The sequence below is a fragment of the Tympanuchus pallidicinctus genome, unplaced genomic scaffold, assembly GCF_026119805.1.
Source record: "Tympanuchus pallidicinctus isolate F22 unplaced genomic scaffold, pur_lepc_1.0 scaffold1, whole genome shotgun sequence".
NCBI lineage: Eukaryota > Metazoa > Chordata > Aves > Galliformes > Phasianidae > Tympanuchus > Tympanuchus pallidicinctus.
Genome location: NW_026294618.1, coordinates 19823947 through 19849486, shown reverse-complemented (window position 1 = coordinate 19849486; position 25540 = coordinate 19823947). Strand labels below are relative to the sequence as shown.

The window sequence follows — 25540 nt, the reverse complement described above, 5'->3', positions numbered from 1 at the left end:
AATTCTTATCATGATGCTGGAAACTAGTACAATGATGTGTTTACTCAGAGCATTTAAGGACAGATGATATCGCTAGAGCATGTAATCTAACCTCCTGCACATCACAAGCCGTTAACATTCATACAGCCGTTCCTTTATCGGGCTTCATCACTAGAGTTTGACTAATGCTTATTTCAGAAAGTCATTTATTGTGCTTTTGAAGACCGAAAGAAATGAAGAATGTGCTGCTTTTATTAGCAGCTTGTTCCAGTGACTAATCTCAGCCTTAAATGTATGCCTTTCCTGCAGTTCGAAGCAGTCTAGCTTCTCTTTTTGTGTTGCTGGTAGCAATTTTCCCACCTAGATTAAGAAGCCTATTAATTCTCAGTATTCCTGTCTTGGCAAAATACCAATATACTGTGATCATAGGACACATTGTTTTTTTAATTTTCAGGGTTTTTTTTTTCAGTTTGGGGGTGTGAGACATTTTCTCAAGAATAACTGGTATGATTCTAAATTTGCCAGTGTCTTTTAAAAAGTGTAGATGAGCCTATAAATGGTTTATCAGCTATATCAGACAAGGGTGTTTTTTATGTCTAGTTACAGACAGTTTCCTAGCTGTTTTATATGTAAATACTTATTTTAAAATGCTTCTTTTCATCATTCTTTTCATTCATTCAGAGTATTCTGATGTGTTCATGCTGAGATGATTTACAAAACTGGGCAATTGTAGGAAGAAATTAGTTATGAACTGGACATTTCACTGTGAAATGACTATTTTATTTTTGGCTTCTCAATGATTTCTTTTCTTTCTTTTGCAGAAGCATTTATCCGTAGAAAGCAGTAGCAATATTTATACTTACATACCTTAATCCAAGGCAAGGCAAGAGAAGCCTATTTCCAGCAGGAAACTGCTGTCAGTATTGCATGGAAGGCAAACTCTACACACTGTACTGTCTGTTCACAGCTAGGTGTCACCTAATACCTTGCTTGCTCCATTTTGACTTTCCAGCTCCAGGTGTCCTCTGCCATGTAGCATTAGACTCTACTAAATCATCCTTTATTAGTGCTCTGAACATCCAATTATAGTCCATTACAGTAAAACTGGAAGTGCTCCATGTCTTTTCTCTTTGATGATAGACATAGCATATAATATTTCAGAAAAAAGGACAGGAAATTTTCCCAACCCCAAATTTACGAAATCATAGAATTATAGATTAATTTGAGGGACACTGAAAGGCCATCCAGTCCAACCCCCTGCAATGAACAGGGACACCTACAGCTAGATCAGGTGCTCACAGGCCTGCCCAGCCTGACCTTGGGTGTCTGCAGGGATGGCCCATCCACCACCTCTCTGGGCAAGATACTTCCTCATGTCCATCTTTATCTCGTAATGATTTATCTTGCTTTTACTATGGATTTTCATTGCCAAAGTTTACTATTTTCTTCCCACATTATCATTTCTTTTCCCAGTATTCAGAAAGGATGCTTAAGCCACAAATCCTCTTGCAGTCAAGCAAATGGTAATTTGTTATCCATGGCAGTCTGAATGACCATAGACTTTCACAAGATCTAGTGTACCTGACACTCCATTACGTTCGAAGCGTATACTGCTGACGCTCGCTGGCATACTGTGACTTATTATGCATTACTGAGATTAAATTACTTCTGTGATATTTTGTGGTGGTTTTGATCTGTTAATTTAATTTTTTTTATTTTTGATTTTTTTTAACAAGCAGTGGCAAGAGCTGTATGTAACTTAGAACTCTGAGGGGGGTATTTCTTTGTAATTTGAATGAAAAAAAAAATCAACCCAACAAATAAATGAAATAAAAAAACGTGTTCTGTGATTCAGCATTGTTTATGTTTTTATTTATTTGTCTTTGCACTTGTCTGGTAATTTGCAATGTGTTTACTGGCCATTAATTAAATTTCTGATGCTCTTCCATTCTTAGATAGGAACCATGTTTAATTTTATCTCATGCTACATTATAAATCCTTGTGGTTATTTGCAGATCCTCACACTCACGTATGATGTGACAACACTGGAAGTGGGAAAATGTAAAGAGGATGCTAAGCTTACTTGTCCTGCCTTCCAGTCTGCCCTTTTAGTCTAATGAGGAGTTGTATTAGATTGTCATTGGATGAGAGAAGTTGTCACCAGGCAGAGGTCAGTCTCTTCTCCCAGATAGCCAGTGATAGAAAAAGAGGTAATGGCATTAAGTTGAGCCAGATATGCAGCAGGGTTCCTCATCAGTGTAGCACTGGTGAAATGACTATCATTTTTTTTCTTAGTGTCACTCGTAGAAACTCTCATGCCTAAAATCATCCTGCTGGATAATTTCACCAGATGCTGATAACAGGCATGGAAAACTTGGGATTGAGACTTAACAAGAAGCACTTGGGTAAGGAGCTTGGTCTGTGCCTGTGCACCCAGATGCATGCCTGTTGTGCATAGCTGTTATAGCAAGCAGATGAAGCTGAAGGATGAAAATTGAATTAAAATTGAAGTTCTTTCAACGGCACAGGCATAGTAAAAGGAAGTATGTGCAAAACTATATGACAGCCTGAAATCCCTCAAAATCTCTGGAAAACAGTCAAATCAACATCATTCAAGAAAACGCTCTGTACTGCACCAACTGCGGCTGGATTGTCCTGATGCCTTTTTTGCAGGCTCTGTCTGTAGAAAATCACAGATTACTTTATCACAGCACCATGCAGTGATGGTCCAGATGCACCAACATAGTGCCAATTTTTTTGCTTCTAGCCTTACTTTCCAGTAGTCAGGCTGTCTGTACACCTGCCCTGCAGGTGCTGTTGCTTCCAATCATGCATTGAAATGTATTTTCTTGTCAGGCAATGGATTCTCAGCCTCAGATATTACAGAGTTCTGAATTTTTCTTTTCAGAACTACTGCAACATGCTGACAACATCTGCCTGTGGCAAAAGGACAGAGCTGAGGCTGAAGTATTTCTGGCTGAGAAGAAGCAGTGCAGAAAATAGATATGATGGCTCCAGAGAATGGCTTCTTAGCTTTTGAAAACCGTTTCTACCTGAACTCACAACAGTATACTTCAGGGTCCCTGCGATTCCTTGACAGATCACTGTGCAAGAAGGGTGGCTCCAGGAAGGGAAACATTGCTGAGAATGAGGTCTGCTGAGCAGCTGAGGGGGAAGGTGCTTGGCAGCAGCAATGGGTGGCAGTATAAACTTCTGCTATCCTGGAGTGTGTCTGGGTAGCACTGCCACCAGCAGTGCCCAGCAGCACGGGGGGCTGCAGCATTCTGGTAGGCACCAGGAAGAGGTGTGATGTATTCCCCTCGTTCTGCAAGTTTTCCAGAGGAGTAAAATAAGACTGCCCCTTCTTTTTTCCTGTTTAATGTTACCAAAAAGAACTTCAAGTGCCTCTGCTGTTCCTCTGTACAGTATTCAAAAGCATCCTTCAATCTGCCTGTTTTTGCGTTTCTTTCTTGACTATGCCTTTGTTATACCGTGTCTGGGAGAACTTCTGGTTTATATTAAAGGTGTCTTTCATTCAGCTAAGTGTAAGAAATAGTGAGGTTCCAAAGGTAAACTGAAACAAGACAAGGATTAGGATTAGGTTTTTCTTTTAACTGCAGGTGCACATGAAGGAACCCCCAGGACCCTGCTTGCATCTGTTTGCTTGGGACAAAAGGAGTGAAGTCCCAGCTGGAATACTGCATCCAAGTTTGGGGCGCCCAACACAGGAAAGATGTGGAGTTTCTGGAGAGGGTCCAGAGGAGAGCCACAAAGATGATCCAAGGGCTGGAGCACCTTTCCTATGAAGACAGGTTGAGGGAACTGGGCTTGTTCAGCCTGGAGAAGAGAACGCTGCAAGGAGACCTCATTGCAGCCTTCCAGTTTAAAGGGAGTTTATAAATGTGAGAGAAATCAACTTTTTACACGGATGGATAGTGATGGGACAATGGGGAATGGTTTTAAGCTAAAGGAAGGGAGATTTAGATTAGATGTCAGGGGAAAGTTTTTTACTGAGAGAATGGTGGGGTGCTGGAATAGATTGCCCAGAGAGGTTGTGACTGCTCTGTCCCTGGAGGTGTTTAAGGCCAGGTTGGATGGGGCTCTGGGCAATCTGATCTAGCACCTGATTTAGTGGCTGGCAATCCTGCCTGTTGCAGGGGGGTTAGAACTTGATAATCCTTGTGATCCCTTTCAATCCAAGCCATTCTATGATTCTACGATTCTATGGTGTGATGGGTTGAAAAAACTGTCAGCTCCTCCAGTGCTTCCTGAAATCCAGATTTCCCTGGAGAAGTGCCAGTTAAAGCAAGGAAAAGAACTACTGCAAATTAGATCCTATTTTGGTTATATCAGTTGTTCATTTTTAGCTTTTGGAAATCAACTTGTGACTGAAAAGCAGCTATTGTTCCCTGGTATCCATTTGTGTCATATCCCACCTACTTCTCCAGAAGTTATTTTCCCCATATATTTTACCCTGCAAATGATATCCTTGCATAAGTTGACTCAGAGTAAGCACTCATCCTGTCCCTGACCTCACCTGGCCTTTCTTGTCAGCTGAAAAACTTCAACAGCAGCACCGAATCTTCCCTTGAAAAAGTCAAGTCCCTGTGTGCCACCTGACACAATGCCGCAAAACACATCATCACAGAAGATGTTTACTTCATCTGTGATAACAAAGACAACTATCAAGCAGTTCATAGGTCAGCTATTCTACTCACTTTCCAGAAGAAACACTTTTGGTCCCAGAAAGAAAGGAAGGGACAAAGTCGGTTGAGTTTCACAATGTAAATGTCACTTAATCATCATAGAATCGTAGAGTGGCCTGGGTTGAAAAGGACCACAGTGCTCATCCACTTCCAACCCCTTGCTATGTGCAGGGTTGCCAACCACCAGACCAGGCTGCCCAGAGCCACATCCAGCCTGGCCTTGAATGCCTCCAGGGATGGGGCATCCACAGCCTCCTTGGGCAACCTGTTCCAGTGCGTCACCACCCTGTATATGAAAAACCTCCTAATATCTAACCTAAGCCTCCCCCATCTCAGTTTCCCATTGTCCCCATTCCCCCTAGTCCTATTACTATCCACCTACGTAAATAGCCGTTCCCCCTCCTGTTTATACACTCCCCTGAAGTGTTGGATGGCCACAATGAGGTCTCCCTAGATCCTTCTCTTCTCCAACCTAAAGAATCCCAGTTCTCTCAACCTTTCCTCATAGGAGAAGTGCTCCAAGAGCTCTGCATCTTTCTTGTGCTAGGGGCCCCAGGCCTGGACGCAGTACTCCAGATGGGGCCTCACAAGAGCTGAGTAGAGGGGGACAATCACCTCCCTCTCCCTGCTGGCCACTCCTCTTTTAGTGCAGCCTGGGAAGTGAAACTCATGTCATATAAGGTAAGTCTGTACCAGAGTCTTCCTACTTGTTGCAGGAAGTCTTATCTCTTATCTTTGAAGAGACTGGTGGGGTTCCATGAATCATTGCTGTCTGGCACTACAGTTCCCTTGCCCATGCCACATCTTCTCATATCGCTCCAACCCCTTCCAAAACTGTTAATTCAAAGTAAGCATTTCTGTTTTTTTTTTTCTTCTTTAGCTTAGTACATTCAGAGAGTAAAATCCAATGAAAAATTGTAGCTTTCCTCGTTGTTACCAATGAGAAGGTTCTTGCAAAATTTTATTCCATGTCACATTTAATAAGTCAAGTTATAAAATGTATTTTGGAAAGACTCTCTTGGGACAGGGGAGAGAGCCTGGAGCAGGAATACAAGATTGTGCATTGATTACACAGCAGTTTGTCTCAAAATTGTACATCTACCTGTTCTAACTGAGGCTGGAAGATGGCAGTGGGCACATAATATTAGCTCATCTCATGCACAAACCTCTGGTGCAATATGCAGATGTATATTTTTTATTGACTTGAGATCTGTCTGTAGAGATAGATACATCATGTGAATTAACCCTGAAGTGCTTTATCACCATGAAGCAGAATTATGGGAAGATCTTGTTTCATGTCAGTGAAATTAAGTGCATGTTCCCATAAAGCAAAGAAGAAAGAACATAATGTTTGCTTTGCTTTATAGGGTTTCCCTTTTCTCAGCCATATCCTTCCCAACCTTCTTTTCATCTTCCTCTTCCTATAAGTTAGACAACCAAATGGCTTGTTCCCCATATACAGATAGCTGACACACAGACCACACCAAATATACAATTTTGTCATTTTAAGAAATATATATATACACATGTATATATATATAAGATTTACAGTTCATCTACTTTTATTTCTGTATGGATAAATTTATACTATATATATATATATACATACATATATATGTATATATGTACATACATACATACAAAGCCACGTAGTCTCATACATACAAAGCCACGTAGTCTCATACAAATATATAAATATAAACATTCATAAAATTCGAAATGCCATTTTTTCCTAAGATGTTGTCAATGTTTCATAAATGTATAAATATTTTACAAAATTTATTTTGACATATTCAAATCCCAAAGCATAACACTCATCCGCGTCCCTCACTATTCACTCCTGATTTATTTCCTATCTGGCAAAACTGATTTATCATTTCTATTATGATTGGTTTTATGTCACTTTTTAATATTTAGAATCCTCGATTTTTACCAAAGCCAATTTCCTTTTTAAATGTGTTTGAAGCAGTCTATTATCACATACTCCTCCAGGATCTGCATTTAAATTAATATGTCATTATTTTCCATACCACTGACATGAGTCCCATCCTCATCAAACACTTCATTTCCAAATTCTGCAGGGAGCAGGGTGAGATTTCATAGCAACCAGTCCTTCTTCCACCAGACAGAGAAAAATGAGACTCCCTGAATGTATGTTGTCTGAATTGCTCAGGCATATGCAGAGGAGTTGATGCAAGGCTGGGGAGAATGCAGCAACCACACAACAGCCAGAAGGACTTCTTATGGCATTTTGGCTGAGCAAGTTCATTAGTTCCTAGCTCGATCAGGATCTGAGCTTCCCTTCAGCATCGAGTGGTGATGTTAATCCTCGTGGGAAACAGAAACCTTCTTTGGATTTTTCCCATAATTAAAACAACCTTAAACAGAACAAACAACAACAAAAAAGGAAGATGAACTTAGCACCGAGGAAAGAACATTGCTGTGTCAGTCACTGTCACCATTTTCCGATAATTCCTTTATTTTGCATTAAGATCTCCTATTCAAGAGCTGCTGTGCTCATGCCTTTATGACCCGGTAGCCTCACACTGCCCAGTGAGAGGAGCAGTGTGACCCTCTGTGCTGGGGCTGCCCCAGAACCTGGCAGCGCTGCGATCCCAGTTCTGGCAGTGGCATCAACCTGGCTGCTCACCCCACTTCTGTCTCTGTAGCACACAGAGGACGTGCCTCCATCCCCAGAGCCCAACTTGGCCCTTTCTCAGCAGCATGACTGATGGCTCAGCTGTTTATTATCACTTTTAGATGTTCTGATGTACTTCTGCCTATCTCACTAGTTCACATTTTGCATACGTTTGCCAGAGATTCAGTTGATAATTCCTGATATTTCAGCCCGTCTGGTTTCTACATGCGGGCACATAGAACACATCCTGCCCTCTGCCCAGCCCTACTGTGCTCCAAGCCTGGGACAGGGACAGGTAGAGTCTTTGCCAGAGTCCTAAAGGGATCAGCCTGTGAGAAGTCCTTAGACACCAGACATTCAGCAAAATACAGTAGCCATGGAGTTCATAACTGAGCAGCCAAGACGGAGTAGGAAGAACCATGCCTTGGCTACCCAGCTTTGATTTTTATGAAGAATTATTCCTTTGTTTTCACTTGGTCTGTAGTGTCAAGTCCAATAAGGAGTGTGCCACAATTTAAGACTGTGTGTGAGGATGATTACAGCTCGGTAATTTGTTAAGCCACACTAATTTAATGATATGCAAATACATGCACTATTAGATTTCCCCTTAAGAGCATAATATTTAGCTCACATAGATTTAGCATCATAATAACTCTTATTTTGCTTGTGATATTCCACAGCACATCTTCTTTGTGCTTCTTCTAAACCATATATTGTCACCTCTGAACTTGATCACAACTTTCTCAGAACAGAGATTTAAAAAAGGTATCAATTTTTTGGAGATCACCTTGAAGATTGATTATGTCCTCTACATCAACTGTAACCTCTCCCAGGTCAGTATCTTCATCAATGTTATATGTTTAAGTCACTTAACAAATTAGTCAGTAAAATCACTGACTAGCTCTGAGATTGTATTGGATTTGTTTAGGATTCTTGATTTTGTTTCCACTTCCAAAGCCTGTCTGATTTTAAAATGCATGAAGGATGTATTTATATGTATATACATACATGTATGTATGTATATATATATATAAATCAGCTGCATCAGATTTTACAAGCTTATTTAGATATTTTTCCTGGCTTTATATTAAAATGCTACACTAAACCTGTATCAAAAATCTTAATGAAGTGAAGCTCTATCACAACCTACTTTTTCCTAATCCATTCGGCCATTCATCCTGACAAAGGAAAAAATTAATTGGTTGTTTTGACTGGATGTTGGCAAATCAGCATTGCCTGTTTTTTATCACTGCATTATCCTTCAGCTACTTGTAAGCTGTTTGTTTAAAAATTCACTGCAGAATGTGTCTAGGGATTATGTTAGAGCTGCAATAGGTTATGTATGGCACTTGTCTACATTTCAAAATTTTCACACTTCAGCTGTGCTGCTACGATTAAAACAATAACAGCCCTTCACAAACCCACTGCCAGTGTCAGTGCAGTTCAGCTGGAATAAATATGATAATTCCAGAGCATGTATTCTGCACCTGATTATTTGGTTCAGCAACTGAAATAAAATATACCACATCTTTGCTCTAGCTTTACTGACCTTACTAGTTCATCAGCAATGATTGTTCTCATTTAAATGGGAATGCTTGTGATACTAAGGCTGACACAGAACCATCTTAATATCACTGTAGAAGAAACAGTTTTCTTGTCATGAGATCCTCTCCAGACTGCAGAAAGGATCATCCTATTTTAGGGAACTCGTTAAGGATAGAACAAGCTAAATCATCACTGGAATTTCAGCTAGAAGTGATCAAAGACTTTCTTAGTTGTAAAATATCACTACAGGACTGCAATGAATGACGTTCTAGGTCACAATATGCATTGCTAAGAAACAGATAAAAAGAAGAGCTAAGCTGATCTAATGACCACTCTCTTTACGTCTCATTTTCGTTAGAATTGCTGACATACAGCAGGAAAATTTTGAGCCTTCCACAACAGGTATTAATAATGAAAATTCTTTTATACAAGTAATGAGCCAGCAGAGTACCAAATCTTCAACTTTATTGGTCCTTCCTGCCAAAACTTTTCACAGTTTCCTCACATGCCACTCATCCATGGTGTACCCAGCATCACTTATTAACTACTGAGATGTCAGCTCCTACCTCCAGTTGACTCATGCCAAAATTCATCATCTACATGTTAAATTTTAAAACAAACATCTTTCTTGGACTCGCTTCCATCTGGGGAATTCATCCCCGAGGGTACCTTCCAACCCACTTCATTATCCTCTTTTTTTTTTCATTATCCTGAAAACTATGAAACAATTGACAGCTGATAGGCTGTTGGAATGCTGCAACCACCGCTCCTCATTTTAATGAATAGCATCTCACCGTTTCTCTCAATTTCTCTCCTATGTCTGTCCATCTACTGTTGCTTGCCCAATGGAAATCTTTTTATTTTGCAAGGGAAATCTTTTTATTTTGCAAGTATGTAATATTGTAATGGTCCATAGCTAGGGGTACTAAGTGTTATAATATAGAAAATAAATGAGCAATAAAAATCCAGTGATTCAAGGAAGTAAGCACTTTGACATGGTATTTCTTGTGCCTCCTTTATTTAGACTCAGAGACTCCACACATTTTCACTTATTGCCTACTGTCGCATCAGTCATATCAAGAAATGTGGACAAAGCAAAGTATTCGTCAAATTTTCTGCCGAGATGCTCAAGCCATGCTCCAGAGGACTGTTGTTCGCCCTTGAGGGAGCCAAAAAGCAAAAAGTGGACTAAAAGCTCCTTTTGGCTATTCAACAGTAAAACACATTCACAGACCCTCCAGGATTCATCTTTCCAAAGCAAAGTCTTCTCGTTACTTCTGCCTAAGAACAAGTGCTTTTTAGACACAAAAGAGACTATTATTCTTTCTGTTAATGACACGCGATGGTCCGACTGAAAACAAGCACGTGATATTCTCTGCCTATATTAAGAATAAATATTCATCAAAACATAACAGTAGTGTTGCATTGCTGACTCCATTTTTTGCCAAATTCTCTCAGACTTGAGGCGCCTTCCTTCCATCTCAGATGAAGCCCAATCAAAAATACCTTATTAAGAAAGAATTTGCAGATACTCAAAAGTCTACATGGCTAACTAACTTAGTGCGTTCTACAGATCGTCTGATTGGAAATGGCATATTTTAACTAATGCAAAATTTTAAACATAATAAAGAGTGTACTCTATTTTTCTCAAAAAATTTAATTGCAGAATTATTTACAGGAGATGAACATAAAGAATACATAAACCAATTGAAGAGGCAGCTTCATAAAAGAGCCATGGGGCAAAACAGTGAAGCACATTTTCTTACAATCAGCTGGAGGTGAGTAAAGAACCATGAAAAAAGAATAACTCAATAATAAAACAATTCTCAAATATGTCTCCAAAATAACAAATAACATTCTGATAAAGAAGATATTACTGAGAAGCGAGAAATTATTGTAGCAATGAAACAACATACTGTACATTCAATTTAGGTATCCTGCATGCTACTAAATAGAATTTATCAAAAGAACCATAAAAGCATGAGAAAGAGAATTACATAAAATAGTTTAATTCTAGTGAAGTGTAGCTTTATACAGATGGTGAATATTTGGCACTCAGTTCATCCTCGTTGTTGATATGATTTCTTATGTATATATTTATTTATATATATTTATATATACTTTTAATGATAACTAAACAGCTAGTTTCCTGGTTCTAACATTCCTTGAAATCTATAGGAGGCATTTAATTTAGTCCTTAGGCCACGCATTTGTTTATTTTGGCATGTCGAATGGTAAATGAATGAGATTTGTCTCTGTGCAGAAAATCCTGCACGCTCATAGTGGCTTTTCTTCAGGAAAGAACAGTTCTAGAGCAGTGTAAGCCAGGCTTCTTCAAAGGGAAATATTGTTAATTCAGTAAATTAACATCTAGGGGGGTCTAAAGAACACATATACTTGTGGAGCCCTTTCAAAATGAGTTGGCCATACTCTTGAACCTCCACAGGGTAAATCAAAGCATGGATATGAACATGTGGATTCCACCGGTAATTATAAATAATGCTGATATTTCTTTGTGAAGCCTACAGTCAGAGACCTGAACCTTCTACCAAGACCTCTGCTTTACTGTGACCAACGTGAAGGGAAGCTCGACATCCTACAGAACCATTATGCAGTAGCCAACTCTCACAGTAAGTCCTTCCTACCTCAGCAGGGCTTGCCAAGTCACGTGTTGACCTGAATTAGAGTGGACCTATCTGACATTTCCCTCCAGTTTCATTGCGTTAGATTCTTTAACGTTCTAATGCAACTGAGATCAGAATGCAGACCAAAGCTCTGCAATGATTCGTCTCACAAGGAAACAAGTTTAATAGGTTAGCTTTAATAATGGAGAACACTGTGCTGAATGAGAGAAGAATAAGGAAAGGAGAAGTAAAGTCCTCGCTAACAGGCTGTGTTGATGAGTAATGGCCATACATTCAAACAAACGTCCCCCTCATTTAATGTTAGTGAAAATATTCATGTTTTTGTATTAGCATTTGTATTATATTTGTATCTTGTACTAGAGACATAAAAAGTCCTTTTCAACAACACCAATTTAGAAAAATAACAGTTTGGCCTTAATAGAATAGAGAATTAAATCGCCAGCTGATGAAAACTGTTCTGGGTTTGCTCAGTTCAGGTGCAAACTCTGTAGACACACCAATTAACATTATCTATGATCTGACTTCAGAAGCCCCATTCTGTTTCATCAATGAATGCTAATGGTAAGAACATCCACGTGTGGAAAGGTGGGCCCACAAACAAGCAGTCTTTTACTGCGATCATAATTTATGAAATGCAATGAATGAATGAATATGAAATGAATGAAATACGCTTAATAAGGAATCTGGAATATGGTTTATATATAATGAATGTCACGGCCTCTTGCAGCTATTAGAATTTTATTTTGTTAAGGGGAGTTGAACCAACCTTAATATTCTGTCCAAATTCTTTTTTGGGCAAGTTTCCATTTCAATTTCAGTTTTATGGTTGCTGTCCTGAACAGCCTATTATGTAGTTAAACAGCTGCAGCATTACACCACAGAAGTAGCTGCATTACAAAGAAAAATTAAGCAATTTCTGTGTATACAGAGGGCTGAATTCTTGCCAGGAGCCTGTGTATGCATATGAGTATGCCATAAAACAGCTGTTCCCAAAAGATGTTCCCTGAAGGTGAACGTGGTGCAGATGGGCCATGGGACGTGGCACACTGGCAGTGCCGTAGCCAAGCTGCAAGGATGAGACACGGTCTGCAAGAATGTGATTACTGACCGTGGTTCCTGGGTCCAACTATCTGGGAACTGGAACACTGAAAAATTATTTTTTATATCTATATATATATATATATATACTTCAGTTCTCTGCAGTGTGAAAGAGCTGCCTCTAATCTGCCCCTCCTCACAGTTCTAAGAGATGTCACCATTGCTCTGTTGTACAAAGGACGCTTAGCGTTAGAGCTGAGCACTGCTTCAGAGCAATTGCCCAAACCAAAGCATAATCTTATGCCTAATTCCTTCTTGTGCTCCATGTTAAGCTTGGCTAGAGGGAAGAAGGGGAGAGAACTGGGCACTTGGAAGTTGTGAAATACACAAAGGCTGCTTTTACATTGCATGCCCCAGGCCCATCTCTCTGGCCAAAAAAGCTGTGGAGGAACGCACTTGTGAAGGAGAGGCTTACTAAGATCTCGGAGGAAGGGCTCAGCTCCTGCACCTGTTGATAGATGCACCCTCCTGGTGGAGCTCCTTCATCACCACAACCTCACGCCATCATAAACAGAAAAGGCAAAGGTTGTTTCGGAAACATGATTTGATTAAATTCTGTCCCTGCCTACAAGATCAGCATTGCTCTCTCCTCTCCTCTGCTTTGCTCAGGTTTTCCTCCTGGTTCATCGAGTCTCACTACCCATTTGGCACAGGTGTGGACCAGGAGAGTCTCTAGCTGCTAGGAGGGTGGTGTGGAAGGAAACTCCCTGGCAGCATGGGGACAGGCAGGAGGGCCCTCATGCCCTCAGCTCTCCAGGCCAGCATCCAGCTGTGGGAAGGGGAACTGCCTGCAGGGAGCCCAGCCTGGAGTTTGCATGTCCTCTAATAAAGTGCTTGGAGATCCTTCTGGATGAAAGGCACTGTGTAAATGTAAGTATCAACCTGCTGGCCACCAGGAAGCACCTCTCTAAACATTGAAGGCTTTACTGATACTCCTCACCTGGAATGTAGCTCACCAGTGCCATCACCACAAGGTAATTGCTCTGGGAATAGCAGTGGGAGTAACACCGCCTCATACTTCATTCCAACACTGCCTCATACAAAAGCTCCTGCTCCAAGGGATGTCACAGCTTTTCAGCACACACTCCTGGGCACCCGGAGCTACCAGCCCAAACTCAGACCTTGTGTGATCATGCACGAACCATCCCCTGTTGGGTTGGCATCTGATGCGTCCCCAGCTTTGGTGCCATAATGCCAGTGGGGACACCAAACCCACAGACTGGCCTGGGCGAGCTCCAGGGACTGGATGCAATGGCTGAGACGGGCGGATGTGGGGGGATTCACCCCATGGATCGCAGCAGGGCCTGCAGAGACCGCAGGTCACTTATGGCACACAAACACTTAGGGAGAAAGTATTCTCCTTGCAAAACCACCAAATGACCCCGATTTCCCTCGCTTTATTCTAGACGCAGTGCCAAAGGAGTAGAAACTAGGTTATTAATTTACTGATACAGCAGGAAACATAAGCTTATTTTAAAACAAATAATTTCTATTATATGAAATGTACTATATAGACAGGAAATCCACACAGCTTCCTATGCACGCTTTAATTCCTTCCTGGTTATCTCAAGTCTAACATAGTGACAAGGTATAAGCATAAATTAAAATGTAATTTTTTGGTATTAAACTATACAACATGATTAGTCTTTGCACACTGCCAAAGGCCATTCCGATCAGGTCAACAAGAAATAATAAAACACTCCATAATATACTTCATCAATTTACAAAGAATTTCAAATCTGAAAAAAAAATGTACAAAGCAAAATAAGTATGGCAGATACCAACAATTTCACCAGTCAGGTTTTTCTTTATTTAAATCTTGACAATTCTGTTTATTATACTTGTGTTTTACAGGCAATGAAGAAATGAATGGAGACTTTCTATAATTTTAATCAGTGAAAATAAGTATTAGTCCAATTAGTGTTCAATTAAATGCTATTTCCAGCTGTTCTGTGTGTATGCACTCCATGATGTCCACTAGCAGAAAGCATTCTACTTTCTCTCTTAGTGTTTTGTTACGTTCCTCCTATGCTGGTTTTATAACTGAATCTTATTTTGATGCTAGGGAGTCAGATCACAGTTGATCTGTTAAGATCATGTTAAGGTACCATGTGCTGTGTTTCTCACATTGGGGACCAAAGCAATTTGATTTATCTGCAACACAAGTATGATAAGCATAATGTTATTTTTCTAAATGAACCGGATGTACAATATGTAGATAGAAATGGCTTATCTGCCTGTAATGATAGAATGTTACCTGTAGAAGAATTTAATATATTGCACTTTGAAATATAACATGCACAGATAACATATTATCAAATCTTTCAGTAAGCATCTAATTTGCATCTAATTTAATTTTGATTCCTTTTTTTTTCTTTCTTCTTTTTTAGAACAAAGGTGGAACAAAAAGAAATCACACATATCCAAAACTTATATTGAACATATAAGTAATGGCATGGGAAATATGGTAAAATACAGGGTTGGCATCATTTCTGCAGGCCTATTTTTGCCCGAGAACATCCAATATCATTGTAACATATAAAAATCACCAAAATATGATTCTCAATTAAAAACTTATATGGACTGCTCCAAGTCAGCATTAAGTCAACTGGGATCTAAATAAATCTATAATCTTTGTGGGTTTTTTTCACCATATGTCTCCATAAGGTCTAGTTACCAGCAGGATCAGATTTAACTTGTCTTAATAGCACAGCATGATCTGTCCCTGCAGCTGGGGGTTTTCAAGCAAGTCATGTGTGAAGCAAAAGGGAAATCAGAGAAAACGTTATCAGCTGCCATATATGTATACAGCAGCTATAGATATATATATGTGTGTGTGTATGCCTATTTTAAATTTCCTTAATCTAGGAAAGGCTCTAGTTTTCTGTGGATATTTCTAATCAGCAGCTCCACATTAAATAACATATTAGTTTTCAACACTAAAGATGCCAATGTCTGCAAGTACATTTGTATTTAAAATAGTGAAACAAATATAGGAATTAGCATCAATATTGTACCCTACCCAGAATTCAGCTCTTTCCTTAATAGAAAATGCCTTGAAAACATGAAGGATGGGAAAGATAATGCTTTTATCTATAGAAGAATATTTCAGGGATTTTTTTCTTTTTTTTTTTTTTTTCTTTTTTTTTTCATTTTTGAGGGATATACATTCGTCTTGGTTTTTGCTTCCAAACATAGTTTAAGGCTATTTGGTAAAGTATATACCAGATATCAGGCTCGATTTAGAGGGCTTTCTCCTCACAGAAACATCTCAAAACCTCATCTCTAAAGATTCCCATCTTGAAGCTCAACACGCTTTATCAGGTGTGCTCCAAAGACAGAACTCATGCTTCATACTACACACTGTAGGAAAACAATGAAGGAAAAGGAAAAGAAATAAATAGAACCAAAGCAAAACAGATTAGAAGCAATGTCAGATCTGCATAACCTATGATAATTCACGTTTTCAGTCATCTGTCAGGCTGCAGGGTGTGTGGGACGTGGATTTAAAGTGCTCATCAGGTGAAGAACCAAAGTGCTAGAGTATAATTTAATAGCTGTTCTGCCTATGGCTAAATACATTAAATACATTGCATTTGTTAAAGCAGGTAAACAGGAAATGTAGATGCGGCTGTCTGTCTCGGTGTGTTAACGCTGTTTTGACCTAAAGTAGTACAGAGGAGCTTTCAAACCTTGCAGTCGGAGTCTCTGGGTTACATATCTTATTGCGTCTTCACCTGAAGACTTCTAAGTGCTGGGTTGCTCGGGTGGCTCTGGAAGGTAGGTGAAGTGGAACATTTCTATCTTAGTTTATTTTAAACCAAAGCCTCTGGATTGTGGTAGTCACCACCTCTCTCATAATAGTGAGAGGCTTGAAAATATATTATTTTCCTTATATTCCACGGCTGGAAATCAATTATCTCTTGAATCATGTTTGTTACATGTGAAGCAAGCAAGAAGCTTTTTCTTGCTGTAACTGATACTGCATAGAAAAATAGTTCTAAAAAAAATACAACTGTAAACCACAGTTCACCTTTACCTTAACATAACCATTTAAACTTAGATTTACTCACCACTCACATTCATATTTCTTAAACTGTTTACAACATCACAACTGGCATTTTAAACAAGCAAGATTTTTTTTTTTTTTCTCAAGGATACCCTGGAAACTCAATTGATAGAACATTTTGAGAGTTTGAAGTATTACATGTAGCGCAGCTCTTGAAATAAAAGGGAGGATCATGAAATGAACGTTAACACATAAAAGAACTGTTAAAAATGCGATGAGTGTTCCAAAGGAGTAAGTATAACTTTTTCTTTACACATCTTGCTACAGAAGATCTAACTTTTTAAGGCTTCCGTTTTCCTTTCACCCATCACTCAAGTCCTCTTGCATTATAATTTTGCTTAGGTTTCAGAGTGTCGATATACTGCTAACAGCAAACGTTTCTCAGTGGGCATTCCCAACACCACCAGACTTGTATGCTTCTTGGTTTCTGATGAACTTTGGAGTTTTAGTGGCTGGATATCCCTGTTCATCTCCAGAAACGTGATATGACATGAGAGGCCTAATATTATTCTGCGGTAACAAAGATGAGAAGAGTGGCAGAGCACATGGGTAAATATTTTAGCTGGGTTCTGGGAAAAGAAACTGGAGGTCAGAGAGATAAATGGGTTCTTTCTTTCCTGCTCTTTACATTTGTAGCACCTTCTACTTGGATTAGCTAATGCCTCTAGTGAATGGTGAGATGCACCCATTGATAGTTTGTTATTCTTATCCCTAATTATCACACATTTTATAAAAATATAAATAACAAAAAAGTAAGCTGGGTTCCATCTCAAGAGGTGTTTCTTGTTGTCCTCTGAGAATATACTGGATAAGTCAGGTCTCAACAAGCCCTATCCATTGTAGCTGATTGTAAGTCAGACAATAAATACAAAAGAAGTCGTTCTTGCGGTGAGCTCAGCAAATTCTGAGGAAATCAAAAGCATTCCACTGTGCTTATGGCACAAAGAACACAACAGCAAGGGCATATTTATGGAGAGAATGAGACAAAAATTACCAGGTAAGTGACAAACTGTACAAGCATTTTGTCTAAAAAAGGAACTCTGCAGCATTCTGTCTTTAAAGCCGGGTTTGAGCCTCTGGGATGTATATCTCAATGCTGTCTGCACGCTCTGTGGCTGAATTCTGTCGGAAAGAGGCCGCCCTCTTAGCAGCCATGAGCCGCCTTCTGGCTTCTTGTCGCTGCCTGTCAGGTAGGTCCAGAGATTTTTCTCTTGTGATGGGGAATTTTCCTTTTGGGGGCTTCTTTGGTACAGGAGGAGGAACCTTTCTTTCTTCCTAAAATAGGGTATTAAAATAGAAGGTAAATGGCGTGCGGAAGATACCATCAGCAGAACATGCAAATCGAAGACATACAGTGCCAAATACTCATTACATACATCAAGCATGCTCGGTTTCTGCTCTAAAATCAGGTGATTAATGGATTGCGTGAATGGCTATCCATTCCAGAAACACTGACAAAAACCTGTTACTTCAGCACAAATTCTGTAGTCCTGTGCCTTAAAAAAGACTACGCTTCCTTTCACTGGCCTTGCAGATATCCTACACATGCAGTCTACGTACCTCACTTTCACGTGAATTTGCTCAGTTTTCTCTGACACATTATTACACTCATTATAAACAGAAACACACACTGGCTCTCCAATAAGAATTCAGCGCATCTGTGTGGTCTGATCAAGTGAAAAGACTGTCTAAGATTAGCAGAACGTAATTTTTAATTAAATTAATCATACTGAGTTTAGCCTCAGCTGGATACGAAATAGCAGCTGTGTATACATATCTATTAGTTTAGTCTCCTCTATGGATTGCTAAATGGAAGCATGCAAGCACCAGCCAAAGAGAGAACATAAGTTAATTGTTCTCCTTGCCAGCCTGGACCGTTTTAAAGAAAATTATGCTGAAGAATTGGCAAACTACAAAGCAAGAGTCAATAGATGTGCTACCAAAGTAGCTGCCAACGGCTTATACAGGTTTTATATCAAGAACTATTTTGAGATATGAAATTGATATTGTACTCCATTTATAGACTGTGTAATATCATATAAGGGCCTTGAAAAGATATTGTAGAAGCACAGAATCATATAAAAGTTTAGGTTGGAAGGGACCTCTGGAGGCAATTCAGTATAACATTCCTTCAAAAGCCACTTGAAATTAGATCCAAGGTTGATGTTATAACAGGTTTTTCAACATCGAGTTTAATATTGGCCAAATATCTCCAAAGATGGAGAGTCCACAATTTCGTATGTATAGTGTGATTATTATAATAATCTTTCTGCTGGATAACTTCTTACAGTAATTGTAATAGTCCAAAGTATGGGCTGTTCCTTATGGAGAACACAGTTAATTTGAGGCACAGCAGGATTCAAACAAATATAAAAAGGTGAACTGCAGAATCATCTTTTTTTTTTCTTTCTTTCTTTTTTTTAATTCTGAAAATTCTGAGTCTACTACCAAAATGCATTAGCCAAGACTAGAGTTAAATTTATTTAAGAATATATTTCAACATTCCCAACTCAGCAAAACAGTGCATCAGCCTAAGTTGCTATTCTCCATGATAGACAGCTCTCCCAGTCTTTATTTTCTCTTTTTCCTGTTTTTAGACAGGAACATAAGGGCTCCATTCCTGCTGTCCCATCTTATTATTTTTTCACTTTTACTTATTTTCCTCTTAGGAACATCACTGTTGCTGTCACTATAATAATTTCTTACTTCCAGTTGTCACTAGTAAGCAAGAGTTGCAAACTCACCATCCACCAACCAGTTGGCTGAAAATTAAAATCCAAGAGGAGCATGAAGAAATGAAAGAGTTGTCAAAATGCCTCCTAATTCCTCCCGAACCAAGCAAGAATTCACCTGAGGCCAACAGTACTGACTCAAACCAAATGCTGCCGTCATCTGACTGATAAAATAATCACCAAGGGTAGTGGGATAATTCGGGTATGGGAAAGAGCTCTGGGAAGGGGAAAGGCAGTTTGGGAATCAAGTGCTTGTAGGCATGGTGCCACGTGCTTTGGAAGCCTAGTGGCCAGGGGTATCTCCCAGGCAGTGGGATTGAAACAGAAATGCGGGCAGCTGGCCAAAAGCACTCTTTTCCCCCCAGAATTTCCATAGGCCAAACTTTAGCTTGACCAACACCATGTTCTGCCACTTGTACCAGCATCAATTATTTATGCGAGCAGGATTGATTGCTGTAGCTCAGGTTTGAGCTGGCCCAGAAGGAACAACATGCTGCAGTCCATCTTGATTGAATTCTTGGGCTACTGTTCTCAATCTGAATTAGTCAGAACATGTTTCAGTTCTTGGTTTGTTTTTTTTTTTTTTTTTAATATGAAGCCAGATAAATTCAAGAGAAGTTTTATGTAGCGGAGAGACAAGATTTTGCAAAATCCATTTTCTTTGTTAACACAATTCAGCTCAACATTGTTAAAAGGAAAAAAAAACAAAACCAAACAACCACACTGTTATGAGTGATGAGGGTTTCCATGTACAAGTTGGGCCACAGTCAGCTGTTTTCCTTCTTTGGCTTAGAAACCTACCACATTTCCCTACTGAATTTAAAACATGGAAGCTACAGTACTGTAAATGGGAGGGAAATGGTATTGCCCATGGTCTGCTTACCTTCCTTTCAGGTGATTCTATTATTTTCCATTCATTGAGTTTCAACTGGTGCAGTTCATCAAACTTCATGCTGACATCTTCAATTGAGAGCTGCAATAAGTCCCAGAAACCTGCCAGGTCCTGGGAAGTTGGTCTTGGCATGGCACTCGGGTCCTGTCATGCACAAAAGAGAGAATATGAATAGAGCAGGAGGCTTTAAACAAAGTGATTTGAGGTAGGAAGGGAACTGCCCCAGTTCATTCTGCTGCACAGCTGCTCAGGGCAAAGGCTACATGTGCTCTGCAGCTGTGAGCTGTGACTGAAAAACTGTGCCTCCCATACAACTTGGGTACAAATAAGTGAGATTTCCTGCACTGGCCTTTCTGGATCTGAGAATCATGGGAAGCCTCTCAACACCATCCGCTGTGCTGACCTTCATTTCTAAAATGTAGCATGCTGACAGACTCTGTCTGCTGATTATTAAATGGAATAGGGATGTGGCTTATATTCTAGGTATACTGAAGTTTTGTTAAAAATTACAGACATTGTAGGTGAGTGAAAGAACCAAACAACACCGCAAGAAAATTGTCAACTTATGCTGGATTTGATTATGTTTTCCTGGGTTTTCAAATGGACATGTAAGGTAGAAAATCTGGATGGGGATGTTTATTAGAATTTTGTTTCCCATGGGGTAGAATCATGCTCGGTAACTGGGCAGATACTATTCCCATTTACCAAGGTTAGGTAGTTATTAGCTGAATGTCAATGTTGGATAAAAAATTACCTAAAAAATAGTATACAGACCCTGTACCCCATATCTTGAGCCCTGATGCTTGTTCAAGAGGACAAGTTTGTCACTTCAGTGAAGTAGGGTTTAATTGGCAAACATCTCTGTGAAGATGATGAGCAAATGTCTATCAGAGAAGTATGTAGGTCACTCTGAAAGTAAGACCTCATATTTATTTCCATGGAAACTACAACAGTTATAAAAAACACAGTAATACTGTTAGATAGAGCAAATTCTCACCTACAAAACACTATTTTTCAACATAGTCTTCACCACTTTCACTAGCAATGAACAAGAGCCTTCATGTTGCACACTCGTAACAATCTGCACCAGTGGAGGTTATCCACAGTCACTGTTATCCACTCTCCACTGCTGAAATGCACCACCACCACTTCACTGCGCTCACCATTTACTTTTTGGTCTCCATAAATGTTCAAAAAGCATTGATGAAAGTCAATGGGTGCAATTCTTTCTGCACAGGGAAATTCAGTGATACAACTTTGCTTTCTACGCACTTTCATGTCAGACATCGTCTTGTCAGACTGCCCCTCTGCTGCCATCCACCACATGACAACAAAATGTAATGGAATATTGGTGGAAGGTTATACGCCTCTGACATCACATGCCAATGTAATAAATCAGGAGGCATTATATTTGGAACAGCCCCTGTAGGTCTACACAGTGGAACTGAGAGTAACGCAGTTGAAATCAACCCAAAAATGCTCATAATCTCCTTCCCAGGCCAAAGTTAAAATGGCTAATTTAATAAATAAACAGTGGTGTTATCGACTGAGCAGGGCTCTGTGTCCCATATGCTCAGCATCGAAAGGATGAAGGCATTCTATGTAATGAGCACAGCTTCACATAGTTACCTAAAACCTAGGAAAGAGATAAATCAGCATTTATTTTCCGCTTCTCCCTTGATTTTCATGTTCCTAGGAGTCTTACGGTAGGGACTGCTATTTAAATTTGGATTTCCTCACTGTGGGAGCTGAGTGGCTGGAGCTGGGTATGACATCTTGCCCTCCTGACCCTTCTCCATTTTCACAGGCCTCCTTTGGATGCTCTCTAATATTTTTATGTCCTTCACTTACTGTGGTACCCAAACCTGCACTCAGTGCTTGAGGTGGGGCCACATAGTGCAGAACAGATGGTGACAACCCCTCAACTAACTGCTGTGCTGGGCCTGAGGCACCCCAGGGTATGGTTGGCCCTTTGTTCTGCCAGGGAACACTGCTGACTGAGATTCAACTTGCCATCATCCAGAAGCCCCAGATTCCATCAGGCTGCTCTCCAGCCTCTCATCACAGAATCACAGAATCATGGAATGGCCAGGGTTGGAAGGGACCTCAAGGATCATGAATCTCCAACCCCCCTGCCATGCAGGACCACCAACCTCCCCATTTAATACTAGACCAGGCTGCCCAGGGCCCCATCCAACCTGGCCTTGAACACCTCCAGGGACGGGGCATCCACTGCTTCTCTGGGCAGCCGGTTCCAGCAACTCATCACTCTCTTGGTAAAGAACTCATCCTCCAGTGCATACATATAGCCAGGGTTGCCCCATCCCAGCTGTAGAATCAGGCAATTACTATTGTGAAGCCTCATGCATCTGGTGATTGTCCAGCTCTCCAATTTGTCAAGACTGTTAAGATCCCTCTCTCTGCAAGGCCTCTCTACTCTTAAGGGAATCATCAGTTCCTGACAATTTAGTATTGTCTGCAAACATAGTATAACTTCAAGTCCTGTATCCAAATCATTGATAAGAACATTAGAGAGAACTGGTCCTAAACTAGAGCCATGCAGAAATCTTTGCTAGAAAAGCTATTGTTCAATGGGGAATTTGAGGACTAGTAGTTACTACGCAGATTATAAGAGATTTCTGGAAAACACGATACAACTCTAGATTAGTATTCACTGAAAATGACCATATTGGGTAGATCCCTATTTACTTTAAAAGCACTGACAACATGTGTCAGTGATATTAATTATTCTAGAGAGGTCAATATTACAGGCTTCAAGAACTGACTAGTGTGAAATCTGTCAGCAACATATATTACATTGCAATCTGTTCTCTCCAGTCTGGTCTCCTCAGTCTCTCTCCTCAGTTTCCTCTGCACAGCCAGAAAGTGATGCCACTCGCGGAAATGCCATTGACTTCTGAATTGAGGGTAATTGCTCTTCTGTACCTTTGTGCTCCACTCATCCCTGCTGCACAAGAGCACAGCTTCCAGCGCGGCTGGGAGAGGAGCATGCGGTGCATCATACGGACACAAGAGGGCTGCCTCCTGCTGCTATAGCTTATGGATCCACAGCTCATGGATGAGTGCTAGTAAAAATTATTGCTACTACAGTTAACTGAGTTTTGAGAAGATTGGCTTAAAGCTGCTTTTTTTTTTTTTCCTTTTTTTTTTTTTTTTTTTTTCAGAAGTGGCTTCTTTGTTTTTATTGTGTTTGGAATTCGGCTTTGCAGCTCTCTTTCAAAAGGAAGCCTAAAGCAAGCAAAAAGTATTCAGCCGATGCTTGTGTTGCTCTGGTTTTGCCTGCAACCATGACATACTTAGCGATGATCTCAAGAGCTGAGCAGAATGTCTGCTGACTGGAGTATGGAGGAGGACACTTCAAAGAAAAACATTATCTTATAAAAGATAATGTGAATAATTCACCAGGAAGTAGTCACTAATCAGGGATGCTTTTTTTAGTAAGAACTGTATACTGTAAGAGATAGGAGCTCAATTCTTATATAAAAAAATCATTGAAGCTGGTTGGTTTTATGAATTTATCCTGAATGAGACATCTTAACCAACAGCATCATCAAATGTGATCCTTGAAACTGTTCAGATTCTTTAGAACAATCCATAAGCCATGGAGAAATTTCAATGTAAGCGTGTTCCTCTTCCTAAGACATTGCTGCATTTTTGAATTGGCAAAAGTAGCTGCTGTTCTCTGTCCTACATTTACGGTTACTGTTGTTGAATACTGTTAAAGAAACCAATGTGTTGGAGCCTTGTAAGTGCCAGATGTACTGCAGTAGCTGTTATCTGTGAGCATTCCCATAGAAGACCAAGATGCTGCTGCCAGAGAATATGGAATGTCTGCTGTAGATGTGACTAATGTGACTACTAAGTGACTACTAAGTGACTATTTAATAATAAACACTACTACTACTCATAAGAAGAAAAGCTCAAAACATGAATGAGCTAAAAGTCCAGTTCTGCATTTGTTCCTTTCTGCAAAGCCCATTGGTGATTTAAGTGATTGGTGAAAAATATTCAGAGCTCAAATCTCCAAAACGGAGTAAAGCTGTTGGTATGGAGTTCAAAGGTTTATTATCCATATAAGAAGGAGAGAAATAAAATCTTGCCTTTCTTTTTTTTTTTTTTTTTTGATAAAGCTGTCTCAAAGCTATGGATTCCTCCTATTGCTTTTGCAGTAATGACATGCTAAAGCTTCCAAACAGCCATCAGCTGTGCAGAGCAGAAGCTGCTCTTGTTATTACAGTAATGCTCTCAAGCACAATTCCCGGACCCACTTGAAGGAAAAGCGAAGTGGAGAGCAGGTTGGGCTCTCTAAATCTTATTTTGCATAGCTTAATCAGTCAGGAAATGGAGGGAAGTCTGAAATTTACCGTATGACACTTTTAGATTTTAAGGAAGATTTCCTTCTTTCACTATCAAACAAATGGAGAAACAGTAGCACGTATGATACACTTGATATTACAAACTTGGTCATCTCCTGCTTGCCTGACTTTGCATATTTCCTCTGTCATTCTGTAAAAGCTATTAAAGTTCTTGTTTTGACAGACTCTTTGAAGTGGATAATTGGATTCTTTCCTAATGAGGACCATATATCTTACCCTTTTCTATCAGAAGATAGGACATGGTTGGCAAGACTCTCTCAGTATTTGATTACCGTTTCAGGAATTCTAGATATGAAATGTTATGAATGGAAAATAGCACATAAGTCTCTGCAGAATTACTTTTCCCTTAAAAACCTGTGCAGTAAATACTAGCAAATGAGGAAATGTGTCTAATCAGACAAACAGCTTGCATCTGCTGTAATGCATGCAGCAAAATTCAGAGCTTTTAATATACGAGATAGGGACAGTCAAAAGTTACACTTCATTTTCAAGTGAGCCACAGATTGTAGGTGTTCTACCATCAGACTTAGCTAGAAGCATTATGTTCTTCTATTTCTTAGTATCATCTTGCCACAGCGTTTATATCATTGATGGCTGCTGTCATATTAACGAAGATAACATTTCGAATCAAATTAGTGTCTAATGAACTTCCAGAACAATAGCAGTAACTCCTGCAAGTAATATACTGCATCTGCTCCTTTCGCCCTAGGACATCTTATATATAATTGGCAATGCAAATTATGAAACCCAATTTTATGAACACTCTGTATGTTCTCATTTCCAAGATCAGTCCCATTTTCAGGTAGGTAGAGAGCTGCATCGTGTCTCCTACTATTCTC

At 39.8% G+C, this 25540-nt stretch overlaps 2 protein-coding genes across 21 annotated transcripts in view; both read right to left on the bottom strand.

Moving 5' to 3' along the window:
* Positions 1-14034: 14034 nt before the first annotated feature.
* Positions 14035-25540, bottom strand: part of DLGAP2 (DLG associated protein 2) — a 451834-nt gene continuing 440328 nt past the window's right edge. For 18 of the 20 annotated variants that reach the window (XM_052697261.1, XM_052697313.1, XM_052697298.1 and 15 more), the window contains 3 exons: positions 20296-20448; positions 19425-19442; positions 14035-17955 (listed from right to left, as the gene is read on the bottom strand). In XM_052697261.1, coding sequence (XP_052553221.1) covers positions 17737-17955; positions 19425-19442; positions 20296-20448 — 390 coding nt within the window. In that variant the 3' untranslated portion in view covers positions 14035-17736. The remainder of the gene's footprint in view (positions 17956-19424; positions 19443-20295; positions 20449-25540) is intronic. The other 2 variants (XM_052697288.1, XM_052697419.1) reach the window with 1 other exon arrangement.
* Positions 21448-25540, bottom strand: part of FBXO25 (F-box protein 25) — a 653677-nt gene continuing 649584 nt past the window's right edge. The window contains exon 13 of the transcript XR_008209965.1: positions 21448-21457. The gene's annotated coding sequence lies outside the window, so the exon portion shown is untranslated. The remainder of the gene's footprint in view (positions 21458-25540) is intronic.